We start from the raw sequence: 16,777 nt of genomic DNA, 5'->3' as shown, positions 1-16,777 counted from the left end.
TAATTGAGAGGGCGGGTATACCTTGGCCTCCTCACAATATAAACAGGCATTAGTCTTAGGTATAGAGGGAGTACCTTCATAGCTATGGGCTATGTCCTAATATAACAATAACGAACGTTATATAAAATATAAAAATGGCACCTTTATACCCCGAATGGCTGGGGCACTCACCACCTCCTATGACCCAGGCACACAGAGCAAACCACTTATCTGCGGGGGAACTTACGGGCAGCGGCCATGACAGGTCGCACTTCTGCAAGCTGCTCCAGCTTTCCAGAGCAATCTATATGATATCTCCCGTTATATGTACCATCTGAACCAGAGACTAACATACTATCTATCTGCTAAAGAAAATCTATCTAACAAGCCTAATTTTAATGGAATGGCTGATGGCTTCAGAGCCCGGAGCTTCAATTGAAGATTGTGGCCTTTACCATCACCCACGTGGAATACCCCCCGGCAGGATGCTCTCTGGCTCCTGTCGTTATTTAGCACTGCAAGTGCACCTACTACAACTGAGCATTTAACCCAATTATCCCTGCAACAGACGTACCTGCCATGGAGGCTATACAAATCTTGAGGGAACTAGATAACTTGCTTTTTATCTATCAGAAGAAATTCTCAGAGACCCTTGAGGAAGCATTTCGATTTACGACAAGGGGTCCTTCTATCTGCACCTCTGTGTTATCCTCTGAGAGTGACCACAATGATGAAGCCTGTACATCTGATCGAACCCTAGCAAAACCCCAGGAGGTCCTATACGAGGGGTCAGGAGCTTTTCTAGCAGGCGGGGGAGCGCTGGATGCAACATGCGATGCAGGTTGTGTGGGGCCCCACTCAGTGCTTACCTCCCATCGCATTGCCGCAGTAGAGGTTCCGGTCGATGATCTAGTGGTAGCGGTACGACCGCCTGACACCGCAAAGTCCCAACTGCAACACGTCTTGCTTCTAGCTGACACTGGGACAGAGCCAAGCACCTTGACACAAGGTAGAAGAGGAGACCTTGCAGCTAATGTGTGCTTCCAGCGGACCCTAACAAGCTATCTGCCGCACACCAGAGGTGCGATTCCCCGTAGCCGCATCCTTCTCTCTCATGCTTGTTTTCTGGGTCACACAAAGAATGATGTGGCTGCTTTCACTACGATGGGGACAGTTCTGCAACGCCTCGGTATAGGCTGAGTGACTCGCTAAGTTTCCCATGATGGACACATATTGGTTTATGTTCGGTCTTTACATTGCAGCCGAGTTGAAGTTAAGGGTTGCTTTATATGTGTTATAGCTATCTATTGGTTCCGCTCAAACAAAGTTATTGAGAATGTTATTATTTTATTTCCCTATGTTGCTGTGAGTTTATCTAGGGGAACTCTACATGAGGACTATTAATGTACTGTTTGGACAACGTCACAGAACCTATTACTATTCATTACCATAATTAGCCGCTAGTATATCAGTAGGACCTCTCTACGAGTGCTATTAATGTTCAGTTGTGGCACAATTACAGAAACAACTAGTATTTCATCACTATAATATATTGTAAGCGCATGTATGGGAATTCACCTTGAGGACTGAAGCTAGTGTTATTAATTAACCACCATGTTTTACAATGAGTGTACTTGTGGGAATTTTCTGTAAGGGGGCTATCATTGTCTAAACTTATATGTCTCCCTTTGTATTGGCCACTCCCATGCTACTATGTATTTGTCTGCTTTCATTTCCACTTAGGGATAGTGAGATCCCTCTCCCTTCTTTTGGATTTGAAGTAGAGCTGCCTGCGGCCGGGGCGGCGTATTTTAATCCTACTTACTGTCATTAGGGATTGGGATCACTTTGTTGTTTGGAACTGTGTGCTCATATACTTAGGATGTTTATAACCTATAGGTTCAGCCCCTCACTGCAACCACTCAATATATCATATGAGAAGTGTGAATACGCCAATAATTACTGTAAAAATAGCTTTTTTGGAAGATACCAGTTAAAACTAGTGCTCCCTTGTTAATAACCTTATTCTCTCACTCTAGCTCTTCAAGCGGTACTACTTGTATATATAAGTAATAGTGGTCTGACCATACTAACCTTACTCCTTTTTTATTAATTCTCATAACTCACTCAAATCCCTACAAAAATCAGGTCCCCATATTTATATTAGGAATGCTAGGCACCCCGTAAGTAATTATCTAGGGCCTGAATGTCATGTATCTTAACTTTTATCATTGCTTCACGTGGTGGGGATTTCTCATATTGCTGAAACTACTAATATTATGGGGATACTTGGTAATACTTAGCAATTTAGACAATATTGCACCTAAAAGAAAATAATTTAAAATCTGAGGTCAATTTGAGACCCATAAGTGGTCTCCTTGGTATCAATGTACCTTCTATTATTCTTATTCTATATATCATGAGGTCCAAAAGTGGCCTATGAAATGGGTGTGAAGGTCCTTAACTTTATTGGCATGTCTATTTATGCTGTTTAATTGTAATAACTTATTTATGCTCCCTGATCATTTTTCTGATGACAGCTTGTACAAAATGTGAAATATGATTGCATTCCTTCTTTTTTCTTTTAATACATTGTTTGTATGCCAAAACATAAAACCTCAATAAAAAAATGATAATAAAAAAACCCCCACTTATCTGCAATAACCAGCATGGTCAGAGAATAGGAAGTGAAACTACGACCACACCCGGTCACATGGCGTGCAACCTTGGACCACCTCCACTAAGGAAAAGCGTGCCAAGCTTGTAAAGCTGCGCAGCTCTAAAGTGAAAGTAACCTGTATGTTCCAACCTCAGCCTATGAGCCTCAGAAAACATCTCACACATAACACAGTATAAATCAAATAAAAATGTATGAGATTTATCCCCACTGTTCAATAAACCCCCCTCAGGAGATACTGACCCTTGATTCCATACAGATAAAAGGAGCCACACTCTGACCCTGTCTTCTAGCGTTACCATATGTATAAAAAATGAAACAATCTTACCAGAAGTCTCTCAAGTGTGACAGTCTTGTAGCATCACTCCTGACATGGACTCGTCAACACTGATTGCTTAGGATCTGTTAATACAAGCCTGGATGGTTTTGCAGAAAAACTCGCCCTTCATCTCCAGACCCTAACTTTCGTCAGTGCTCTCACTGAGAAAAGACTACTTAAAACTCCAGTCCCATTTCAAAGGGTAGATGCCCTTCATAAGGAACTACTCCATATCTTCTGACACTTCTCTGCCAACCTCCTGTGACGAAAGGCAAAGAATGACTGGGGGATGAGGGAAGTGGGGGAGGTATTTAAGCCTTTTGCTGGGGTTTCTTTGCCTCCTCCTGGTGGCCAGGTTCTGTATTTCCCACAAGTAAGGAATGAAGCCGTGGACTCTCCTCATATTAAGAAGGAAAAACACATTACTTTTACAAAATATTGGTGAAAGTTACTCGTGATAGGTAAGTGTATTGCATCAGTAATGATATTATTTTTTTGTGTGCAATTATATAAACTTAGGTATTTCATTGCCAGTTTTAAAATCATGCGTGTACTTTAGCTTTAATATGATATTATGAAATTATTATTAAAATGCCAGTTTGAATTGTGCTACATAGGTCACATATTAAATAACTGCAATTTGACTTAGCAAAAAGTATAATATTCTCACAATACATAAAGTTGTCATATACACAATACAAATTCGTTTAGTGAAATATTTGATCTTTGCTTATAATACAAATGTTAAAATATCTAACCTTGTGTGTATTATAATACATGTATAAAATAAAACATTGATTTTAATTTATGATTTAGCTTTTATTTGTGAAGATGTTTTGTTCTTTACTTTTCATATACCAATTTACCTTATCACATGATATAAAATGTCTTCATTTGTTTAAATGATGATTACAAAAATAAAGTAAACTTAACTAAAATGTTTTGCAAGGAAACAAAATATTAAATTCACACACAAAAAAGTTTGTGATGCACCTACGGCATGGTGAGGGTTGTTCATTTTTAATTATGTATTGATAAACATTACCACTTTGTGCTTATCATATACTTCATATTTCCCTCTGGGTAGGGCAAAAATTTAATTTTTTTCAAGGTAAATTTTAGGAAACGTAGGCTACACAAACACTGAATGAACAATCTAATGCCTTTTTTGTTTTAAAGATGATAATTAATTATTCATTTAAAAAAAAAAAAATGCATTAATACAAGTTTAACTTTTCATTTAATCATTCCAATGCCAGGAAACTGCATCTCCAGTTGGATCATATCACATGGCATCACTTATATAACAAATTATGCAATTCACTGTTGCTCGCATAACATTGCGTACAATAATACATATTAGCTGTGTCTTTGTAAATTTAGGTACAAATAAAGCAGTAAAATATGAAACACCTTTTCTAGCACATATACGTTTAAAAAAAAAAAAAAGGTGTTCGTTCAATATAATAAGCAATACCATTAAATATCACCTAGATTACAAGTTTTGCGTTGCGGCTTGTAAAGCTGACAATATGGCATTTTCAGCATTAAAACAGCACCGCAGCTATTACAAGTGTTGTATAGGTGTACCACAAGCCGTTTAGCTTGTACTGCAACGTCAATCCCGCACTCCTAAAAATTACGTTTTTTCATGGGATTCCCATAGCGCCGGTATTACGAGTTTTGCGGTGAGGCTAAAAAGCATGCATTACAGCCTAAAATGACAAGATCTGTACTGCCATTTAGTCAGTAGTTATGAGTGTTACGCTACAAAAGTACACTAACACCCATAAACTACCTATTAACCCCTAAACCGAGGCCCTCCCGCATTGCAAACACTAAAATTAAATTATTAACCTCTAATCTGCCGCTCCTGGCATCGCCGCCACTAGAATAAACATATTAACCCCTAAACTGCAGCACTCCGGCATCGCAAACACTATTTAAATATTATTAACCCCTAATCTGCCACCCCCAATGTCACCGCCGCCACTATACTAAAGTTATTAAACCCTAAACCTAACCCTAACCCTAAATCTAACCCTAACCCCTAACTTTAATATAATTAAAATAAATCTAAAAAAAAATTACTATCATTAACTAAATAATTCCTATTTAAAACTTAATACTTACCTGTAAAATAAATCCTAAGCTAGCTACAATATAACTAATAGTTACATTGTAGCTAGCTTAGGTTTTATTTTTATTTCACTAGCAAGTTTGTATTTATTTTAACTAGGTAGACTAGTTAGTAAATAGCTATTAACTATTTACTAGCTACCTAGTTAAAATAAATACAAATCTACCTGTAAAATAAAACCTAACCTGTCTATACTAACACCTAACATTACACTACAATTAAATCAATTACATTAATTAAATACAATTAACTAAATTACAAAAAAAAATAAACACTAAATTATACAAAATAAAAAAGAAATGATCAAATATTTAAACTAATTACACCTAATCTAATAGCCCTATCAAAATAAAAAAGCCCCCCCCCCCAAAATAAACCACCCCCCTAGCCTAAACTAAAAAAGGTCCTTTTGTGGGGCATTGCCCCAAAGAAATCAGCTTTTTTACCTGTAAAAAAAATACAAACATCCCCCCAACAGTAAAACCACCCACACAACCAAACCCCCCCAAAATAAAATCCTTTCTAAAAAACCTAAGCTCCCCATTGCCCTGAAAAGGGCATTTGGTTGGGCATTGCCCTTAAAAGGGCATTTAGCTCTTTTCCATTGCCCAAAGTCCCTAATCTAAAAATAAAACCCACCCAATAAACCCTTAAAAAAAAACCTTACACTAACCCCCGAAGATCCATTTACAGTTTTTGAAGACCGGACATCCATCCTCATCAAGCCGGGAGAAGTCTTCATCCAATTGGTAAGAAGTCCTCAACAAAGCCGGGAGAGGTCTTCATCCAAGTGGCAAGAAGTGGTCCTCCAGGCAGGCAGAAGTCTTCATCCAGACGGCATCTTCTATCTTCATCCTTCCGACACAGAGCGGCTCCATCTTCAAGACATCCGGCGCGAAGCATCCTCTTCTTTCGACGGCTACTGAAGAATGAAGGTTCCTTTAAGGGACGTCATACAGGATGGCGTCCCTTGAATTCCGATTGGCTGATAGAATTCTATCAGCCAATCGGAATTAAAGTTGAAAAAATCCTATTGGCTGATGCAATCAGCCAATAGGATTGAACTTCAATCCTATTGGCTGATCCAATCAGCCAATAGGATTGAGCTCACATTCTATTGGCTGTTCCAATCAGCCAATATAATGCAAGCTCAATCCTATTGGCTGATTGGATCAGCCAATAGGATTTTTCAACTTTAATTTTGATTGGCTGATAGAAGAGGATGCTCCGCACCGGATGTCTTGAAGATGGAGCCGCCCCGTGTTGAAGATAGAAAATGCTGTCTGGATGAAGACTTCTGCCCGCCTGGAGGACCACTTCTTGCCGCTTGGATGAAAACTTCTCCCGGCTTTGTTGAGGACTTCTTGCCGCTTGGATGAAGACTTCTCCTGGCTTGATGAGGATGGATGTTCGGTCTTCAAAAACTGTAAGTGGATCTTCAGGGGTTAGTGTTAGGTTTTTTTAAGGATTTATTGGGTGGGTTTACTTTTTAGATTAGGGACTTTGGGCAATGGAAAAGAGCTAAATGCCCTTTTAAGGGCAATGCCCATCCAAATGCCCTTTTCAGGGCAATGGGGAGCTTAGGTTTTTTAGATAGGATTTTATTTGGGGGGGTTGGTTGTGGAGGTGGTGGGTTTTACTGTTGGGGGGTTGTTTGTATTTTTTTTACAGTAATAATAATAGACTTTTTACCTCAGTGATTAACTTGTATTTATGCCTCTGCAAACTGCCCCCTTATATTAGTTCTTTTGACAGACCTGCATTTTAGCCAATCGATGGTTACTCCTAGGTACGTTCACGTGCGTGAGCTCAATGTTATCTATATGACACACATGAACTAAAGCCCTCTAGTGGTGAAAAACTGTCAAAATGCATTCACATAAGAGGCGGCCTTCAAGGTCTAAGAAATTAGCATATGAGCTTACTTAGGTTTAGCTTTTAACTAAGAATACCAAGCGAACAAAGCAAAATTGATGATAAAAGTAAATTGGAAAGTTGTTTAAAATTACATGTCCTATTTGAATCATGAAAGTTTATTTTGGACTTGACTGTCCTTTTAAGCTCTGCTCTAGTGAAAAGAAAAAAGGTGTAGTAAGTATGAAAAGAGTGAAAGCAATCCCATAATTCTTATATTGTAATTAAGAGTTTAGTATATTTTAAACACTGTCAAATTAATTCTAAATTTTGGTATAAACTGCAGAAATCAGATTTGATAATGAATGATTGGAAAACTTTAGCTATATAGTAAGTTTGCTATTAAATGTACACAACTGTTTATAATGCACTAGACTAATAAAGCTTGTTGTTCTGACTTCTATTTGAATACTTACTGCAGGTAATGCAAAGAAAGAAATTCCAAGTAGAGCGAATCCTGCTGAAAGAAGCCTCCCAAGCCAAGTTTGAGGAGTTTTGTCCCCATAGCCAATAGTTGTTAGTGTGATCTAAAATTTGACAAACACAACCAAAAGAAGTTAGACAGCATTTTGGCTACCACCGTACTGTTGCATATAATGTTTAGAAAAGAACAATATTTTATAGTATAGGGTAATTATTTACTATAAACATGTGTGACAGTTTTGATGATGACATTTTGTATTGCAATCTGATAATTTTGTGATGTGTTTTATAGATAAAGTAAAATGTAATATTAGGTAAAAAACAAAATGTAATTGTATGTATATATGGCATTTAGAGCACCTAGCTTTCTTACTGATAGATTAGCTAAATATGTAAAAACAACCGTGAGAAAATGCCAGAATGAAAACCGGACATTACTGCCTAATGTGTTGGGCACAGTGGAGGCTTGTCCATATGGATAGCACAGTCTCTACCACACCATTTCAATTTCGCCAGAAAAATAAAAATGATTTCTCCCAATCTTATTTTTTATTATAGCATTTTTTATATTATCGTTATATAGGTTATCAATGTTTAAGGCAAATATTTTAAAAAAAATAATATACTGGAGAGCAGTGGAGTGTTGTCTATAGTTATTTTATTTAAATATACAATTAACCTTGCCTATTGTCTTTAACTTCCTCTGCTATAATTTACATTGTAAACAGCTCCATTTAATGGCTCTAATGGTTCAATGCAAGTAAGGCTACAGGGTTGATAACTCCTCCTGTGTAATTTTATTGCTATACATAATATTGTTAAAGCTGCCTATCACTGGGCAAGTGCTAAGCCAGCAATTTAATATACATAGTGGGGTTGTACTGTATTATAGCCCTTCAACATCCAGCATTGTTCAGTATCCTGAAGCTTGTTTATGTCACGTCCTGTTATAACGAAGAGGACATAGTACCAGGAAGAGAGCCCATGTCAGTTGTGTGAGATTTAACTGGGGATCTATGAATTTTTAATGCTGCATATTTGAATATTCACAAGTGAAATAACAAAACTTGCTGGCCTGGGGTCACCTGCTATTGTGCCTGTGTTTTTGCTTCAGCCTAAATTCAATATTTTAATGAAGTCTGTGAAATTCCATTACTAATGCAATATTTTTTTTCTGGGGATTGCTGGGACATGTAGTCTTTCTTAAAAAGGATTTTCCACACTGCCTATATCTCTTTAGGCAGTGGTAGCATCAGGAGACCTTGTGAAGCAAGCAGTTAGTAAACATGCGGGCAACAGTTAGTAAACATGCGGGCAGCAGTTAGTAAACATGCAAGAAAGGGCTAACTTTCCTATATTTTGCTATTTAACAACAGTTCTGAATATAGTTATGTCCCTTTAGTGATCTGTTATAGAAAAAGTCTTCAGTCATGCTTACATTGTCAGAATATGAGGAGCTACAGCAAAACACAGATACATATGTGTTGGTATACAGCCATTCCATAACATACATATATGAAGAAATTCACCCTGACTAAGGGATATATAAAGGATACTAGCAAACTGAAGAATAGACTGCTGTTTCACTATGTTTAGCTTATATCAATATTAACTTAAGCTAACACTTAACCAAAGACTTAAAGACGTTCACTTCTTAGGTTTTTGGTGCTTAGATTTGGATCTTGTATAGATTACATATTAAATATGCTACTTGCTTCATTGTTTTTTAAATTACTATAACAACTGCTTGCTTGGATATTGAGCTGCTATCCTTTTGCCTATAGTGTACTATGCATGAACAGCTGTCAATCTACTTCATTAATATTGTGTCTATTTTAAAGGCAAACTAATCTATCTAATCTATCTAATATATCAATCAATCAATCTATCTATTTATCTACACACACAACACACATTTGCTGCATTAATATTGTGTCCATTTTTTAGGCAAACTAATCTATCTGATCTATCAATCAATCAATCTACACACATGCACATGTTTGTGTGAAAACTCTAGATTGAAACTGAGAAATGTTCCTTCTACACTTTCACTTGTACTAGACTATAGATTTAAACTGAAATAAAAAATTTTTTAAGCCATTCCAATCCAATTGTATTTTTTAACATTGTATTGTATTGCATGTATATGCAGTTTTTTTTTTTTACCCTCTTTAAAAACCCCATTTGGCTGTTTCCAATCCCAAAATCAATCTATTTTAGTTTGCCATGTGAAAATTATTTAACTAAGGTGAATTTTGGCATTCTTTTAAGTGGCATGATTTACAGGAACGCAAATTTGTTTACAATGGGATTTGGTAAAACAGTGTTTAGAATAGACTACTTCATAATTAAAAAATGTTTTGTAGTGTTTGTCACAGTTTTAGCCAAAATTGGATATTTTGCTTAAAATGTAATTGATTGGAATAGAAAACCTTAAATGTATGTACAAATACTTGACTGATACACTAGGCTTAAAGAAATTGCTATGCAAATATTCCAAATGTTCTTATTCCAAACCAAAGATAACACTACCTAAATCATGCATTTATATTCTTAATTGCATTGAAATATATAAAATAGCATGTCTATATTTGTTATCAACAGAATTTGGGATTAATCTGCCAAGACCAGATAGCATTACAACAGGTCTCTTGATCAAGCTGTTTATGTGTGACCTCAATTGAAAATAAAGTGTCACAAAACTACTCTATTGTCACATATTAAAGGGACAGTCCACACCAGAATTTTAGTTGTTTAAAAAGACAATTAATCCCTTTATTACCCATTCCCCAGTTTTGTATAACCAACACAGTTATAATAATACACTGTTTACCTCTGTGATTAACTTGTATCTATGCATCTACAAACTGCCCCCTTTCACAGATTAATGATGTTGCTGGCTTTTTGACAGTTGTTCCTTGCACTTTAGATTAGAAATGCACAATAGAAATTGGAAGAGTTACGTTTCACAGTTTTTTTTTACACAGTGTAAAAGTTACATAACAAAAGCAAAAATGTAGAGCTCCCACTCTGTATTGTGCACGCTAAACTTAAGTGCATGGTACAGTTTGTCAAGAAAAGTAGCGGACCTACTCAAAAGAGGGCCCTGGTGCAAAAGTAGTAGTATGCAATAGTAATAATACAGATGCTGCTATATTTAAAGATTTTGAGGATAGCTGTATTCTGCACTAGTAAAAGGCTCCCCTGCATTAGTATTTTATACATTCTGCACAAAACAATGTATAGACTGGTGGCTATGGGCCCCCCAGAACTTGGACCCTAGTGCAACTGCACCTATGGTAGCTCCGCCCCTGGTCAAGAAGACAACTATATCATTTATATGTGAATGTGCACTGCTTCTGTCACAGGATATAGGAATACATCAGTTCCAAGATGGTGTCACTTTTGAAGGATTAAAATAAGCAAATAGCTATGAAGAGAGCAGTGGACACAGGAGGAAAAACAATAACATGGTGAGTAGTAAAAGAGTAGTAACCATTCTACTATAGTTGTAATTAGCAGTTTAATTTCCCTTTAACACTTTCATATTATTTGCGTTAATTTTTATTTTAAACATCCAAACACTTAATTGCAATCTTGAAGGGAGATCGAGATGATTAGATTTTATTTGTGAACATATTTATCAGCTTAAAATGTGATTGTGATTAGTGCAATATATGAAGCTGTTAAATTAAATAAAACTGAAATACCACTTTACACATCTTATATATGTTTATGTACTATATGGGATGTTTCCTATCATGATGCAAATTAAACAATAGATGACTAAAATCAAGATTTTCATTATTCCCAATGGATGAAACAGTTTACCTTTTTATATGAGGTTTATAAAAGAAAAACATAAGAGGTGCACACAAAAACCCCATAAAATCAAATAATCAAACACACCTAAGTGACAATAAGGAATAGAAAGAGTCTGGGAACCGGGATAAGATCTTCCATCAAACGGATCCTTCTCACAAAAGTAAGAGGAATAGTTTGGCAGCACTCCCAAGGAAAAGATAACGTATGAAAAAGTCCTGGAAGACAAGAGAGAGGTGCCTCTCTCTTGTCTTCCAGGACTTTTGCATACTCTTTTATATACAGTATATATATATATATATATATATATATATATATATATATATATATATATATATATATACAGGGAGTACAGAATTATTAGGCATGTTGTATTTTTGAGGATTAATTTTATTATTGAACAACAACCATGTTCTCAATGAACCCAAAAAACTCATTAATATCAAAGCTGAATATTTTTGGAAGTAGTTTTTAGTTTGTTTTTAGTTTTAGCTATTTTAGGGGGATATCTGTGTGTGCAGGTGACTATTACTGTGCATAATTATTAGGCAACTTAACAAAAAACAAATATATACCCATTTCAATTATTTATTTTTACCAGTGAAACCAATATAACATCTCAACATTCACAAATATACATTTTTGACATTCAAAAACAAAACAAAAACAAATCAATGACCAATATAGCCACCTTTCTTTGCAAGGACACTCAAAAGCCTGCCATCCATGGATTCTGTCAGTGTTTTGATCTGTTCACCATCAACGTTGCGTGCAGCAGCAACCACAGCCTCCCAGACACTGTTCAGAGAGGTGTACTGTTTTCCCTCCTTGTAAATCTCACATTTGATGATGGACCACAGGTTTTCAATAGGGTTCAGATCAGGTGAACAAGGAGGCCATGTCATTCGATTTTCTTCTTTTATACCCTTTCTTGCCAGCCACGCTGTGGAGTACTTGGACGCGTGTGATGGAGCATTGTCCTGCATGAAAATCATGTTTTTCTTGAAGGATGCAGACTTCTTCCTGTACCACTGCTTGAAGAAGGTGTCTTCCAGAAACTGGCAGTAGGACTGGGAGTTGAGCTTGACTCCATCCTTAACCCGAAAAGGCCCCACAAGCTCATCTTTGATGATACCAGCCCAAACCAGTACTCCACCTCCACCTTGCTGGCGTCTGAGTCGGACTGGAGCTCTCTGCCCTTTACCAATCCAACCACGGCCCATCCATCTGGCCCATCAAGATTCACTCTCATTTCATCAGTCCATAAAACCTTAGAAAAATCAGTCTTGAGATATTTCTTGGCCCAGTCTTGACGTTTCAGCTTGTGTGTCTTGTTCAGTGGTGGTCGTCTTTCAGCCTTTCTTACCTTGGCCATGTCTCTGAGTATTGCACACCTTGTGCTTTTGGGCACTCCAGTGATGTTGCAGCTCTGAAATATGGCCAAACTGGTGGCAAGTGGCATCTTGGCAGCTGCACGCTTGACTTTTCTCAGTTCATGGGCAGTTATTTTGCGCCTTGGTTTTTCCACACGCTTCTTGCGACCCTGTTGACTATTTTGAATGAAACGCTTGATTGTTCGATGATCACGCTTCAGAAGCTTTGCAATTTTAAGAGTGCTGCATCCCTCTGCAAGATATCTCACTATTTTTGACTTTTCTGAGCCTGTCAAGTCCTTCTTTTGACCCATTTTGCCAAAGGAAAGGAAGTTGCCTAATAATTATGCACACCTGATATAGGGTGTTGATGTCATTAGACCACACCCCTTCTCATTACAGAGAGGCACATCACCTAATATGCTTAATTGGTAGTAGGCTTTCGAGCCTATACAGCTTGGAGTAAGACAACATGCATAAAGAGGATGATGTGGTCAAAATACTAATTTGCCTAATAATTGTGCACTCCCTGTATATATATATATATATATATATATATATATATATATATATATATATATATATGTGTGTGTGTGTGTGTGCGCGCGCACTGTATGCCTATATTTTGGCTTTTCAAAACCAGGGTTCACTCTTCTCTGGGGACTTTTTAATCCCTCATATAGGCCCTGACGGTCACATATTATCCAGATTGGAGGGAAATTCAAGTGCAGACTTCACAGGGGCTGAACTCTCAATTAAGAAAAAGTTGCACTGAGTAATTACAACTGGATAAAAAAAAACTGTGTCTGTCTTGATTTCAGGCTGCAAAGCAACAAAATGTGATTATTTTCAAGTGGGTGATTCTTTTCAATACCCACTGTACACTTTTGAGCCCATTACACTTAAGTACCTTTAAATAAGAAAAATCTTTTTTTTTTTATATATATACAGTATATATTGTAATGTGTTTTATTGTGTTTCAATAGATATATTGAAAAATAAAAAGAACATTTTCTTCTATATGAAGAACATTGGAATGTTAAATATTCATAAATACTCAGGTTAGCGTGCGAGCAATAAGTTTTTTTTTTTTTAACACCGTGCTCCATTGAAGTCTATTGGGAGACATTAGCGTGGTCGCGATATGCAAAGTCCTAAAGTTAGCGAGCATTGGGTTTCGCTTTTGCACAACGTTTTTACTTTTAACTTGTAATGCGCAAGCAAACCAGCCAGCGTTAAAAGTTTACTTTGAGTGCAGTTAGCACATGCGCAAAAAAAAAAAGTTAGTGCACCACTTGTCCTCTGACCCATTGTGTGAACTGTACAAGACAAAAACACACTAAAAGGAAAATACTCCCAGGAGTATGCCGTCTGTGATGTGTTTATTTGCAGCATGGATTACCTCCAAAGAAATCAATGAAACAGTTTATTATAGATGAAAAGAGCTTCAATATAAAGGGCTCAATGTGTTCAACAGTCCCTATCGTCTATTTTAAGAGTGATATTATATTTTTCAAAAAGAACTTTGACACTTTCTTCTCACAGTCAGAATTTATTACAGTGATATGAAAAACACCTGACTCCCTTTGGCCAATCTTTCGTCTTGGGAGACAGATTTACCTTAATGAAATACACCTGCCCTAGCGGACAGGGAAAAGGAAACTATAAAGCTAAAATTAATGATATTGCGGCAAATTACAACAGTAACAATAATCATATTCCCTTTGCACCAAAAATTATTTATCTGATAATTTGGCATATTAGCAATGTGCTACCATTGCTCTTTTTAAACAATTTAAAATGTTACTTGCTATATTATTAAAGGGACAGTCTAGTCCAAAATAAGCTTTCATGATTCAGATAGGGCATGTAATTTTAAACAATTTTTCAATGTACTTTTATCACAAATTTTGCTTTGTTCTCTTTGTATTCTTAATTGAAAGCTAAACCTAGGAAGTTCATATGCTAATTTCTAAGCCTTTGGAGGCCACCTCTTCTCTCAGGGCATGTTGACAGTTTTTTTACCACTAGAGGGTGTTAGTTCATGTGTATCATATAGATAACATTGAGCTCATGCATTTGGAGTTCCTAGGAGCTAGCACTGATTGGCTAAAATGCAAATCTGTCAAAAGAACTGAAATAAGGGGGCAGTTTGCAGAGGCTTAGCTACAAGATAATCACAGAGGTAAAAAGTGTATTTATATAACTGTGTTGGTTATGCAAAACTAGGGAATAGATGTAGCTATCTTTTAAAACAATAACAATTTTGGTGTAGACTGTACCTTTAAAAATACAAAAACAATCATAAAGGCTAATTGTACATATTTAAAACATTATACATCAACTAAGAACATTAAAAACATAGACAACATACTCCTAGGAGTTTTTATTTTTTATTTTTATGTCTTGCATGGTTCACGGTATCTTGGGTCATACATTCTTTCTGACTATAGGCAGCTTTGCCTGTATTATGTTTACACATGGGGTGTCCAGCCTTTTTATGTGAGAAACCATATTTTTTCAGGAATGGGAAGCAAATATTACAAATATACCACTGGTTTTCAAACCTGTCCTCAGGCCTCCCCAACAGGCCACGTTTTCAAGATTACCTTGGATGAGAGCAGGTAAAATAACCATATAATTACTTTAAAAATTAGAAAGATAGGGAATTCAGCACACTCAATAAATGACAGTCAAATATTTTATTTTAAAATCTTTGACACTTTATTTCACGTGTGAATCTCGAGGAGATCATGAATTCCGTTACCAAATTAAAAGTTAACAAATGAAAATAACACCTATATTAATGAAAAAAAAAAAAACACACAAAATTACTAATAAATAATGAATCACTGTTAGAGATGTCTCTTTAAGGGCATACATACAAGAGCTGAAAGTATGTCAGTTTCAGTGAGGGAACTTACAACACCTCCATCAGAGGGCAACCCCACAAAGTTTTTTTTTTAGGGATCAGTTGCCATGATTCAAGTTAAGGATCTATGTAATAACCTCAGAAACTGTCCAAAAAGAAACATGTATCCGATGCAAAGATACATTCTTCACAAATAAGGTCACAGACGCAAAGTATCAACAAGTAACAACCACAACGCCTCTGTGATAGTTGTAGATACTGTATCAGTATAAAGACTTAGAGCAGCAATTGGATTTAACAAACACACAAATGGATAAATGACACTTTTAATTTGGTAACGCAATTCATGATCTCCTCGAGATTCACATGTAAAATAAAGTGTGAAAGAATTTTAATTAAAATTTTTGACTGATTAACATTTATTGAGTGTGCTGAATTCCCTGTCTTTGTATATAAGGACTATTTATCCTATACATTATTTCTAATTTTTAAGGTAATTATATAGTTCATATGGGTCTGCACGCTCTATTTGCCCACGAATATTCCGTTATAGCTCTCTCCAACTTATTGTTCTTAGGTGAAATAACCATGTTTACAATCAGCTGATCGTTTACAATCAGCTGATCATTTCACCTTTGTTCCAGTTCAGAGATCCTCAAAATGTGGCCTGTTAGGGAGGCCCTTTAAATCAGCAATACTTTATACAGTTAATTTTCTCAACCCTATATTCACATAGAAACCTAAAAATATATAAAAATATAGATGCCCCGTTTCAAAAAGAGAATACAGGACTTATCTAGCTATGTATGGGAAAATACTCTATGAGGTTTGGATGAGGAAATGGGGGTTAGATATGCACATTCTAACCCATGCACCTTAGAATGTAAATAAGTTAGCCTCTAAAATCTCATTCAAATACTATTTTATAGAGAGCAAAAACATGTATGTGGCTGACCATTCTGTTTTGTTGTTATGTTTGAGGTGGGAGTTTGTCATCTGCATTTGCCTTTATGCCTCTAATATCTGTATTTCCAGTTTCATCTGTATGTTTCATGTTTAATCGTTTGGCATCCAGCACTATGTCAGAGACTAAGATCTCTATTCATTTGTCTAGTTTATATCTCCAGGATGGACCTGGAAATTGTATTTTTATTGCCTATTTGCTATTAGCATAATATTTTTTCTAGTCTATTGAATATGAGTTTCTATCGCTCTTCATTTCTTATACAGACAGTTCTCCTCTATTATATACAAATTT

The 16,777-nt window shown here is 36.2% G+C and overlaps 1 protein-coding gene across 1 annotated transcript in view; it reads right to left on the bottom strand.

Moving 5' to 3' along the window:
- Positions 1 to 16,777, bottom strand: part of KCNQ5 (potassium voltage-gated channel subfamily Q member 5) — a 433,357-nt gene that overhangs the window by 252,556 nt on the left and 164,024 nt on the right. The window contains exon 9 of the mRNA XM_053711999.1: positions 7,446 to 7,556. Coding sequence (XP_053567974.1) covers positions 7,446 to 7,556 — 111 coding nt within the window. The remainder of the gene's footprint in view (positions 1 to 7,445; positions 7,557 to 16,777) is intronic.

This window comes from Bombina bombina, chromosome 4, assembly GCF_027579735.1.
Source record: "Bombina bombina isolate aBomBom1 chromosome 4, aBomBom1.pri, whole genome shotgun sequence".
Taxonomy (NCBI): Eukaryota; Metazoa; Chordata; class Amphibia; order Anura; family Bombinatoridae; genus Bombina; species Bombina bombina.
This window is presented reverse-complemented; position numbering and strand designations above follow the sequence as displayed.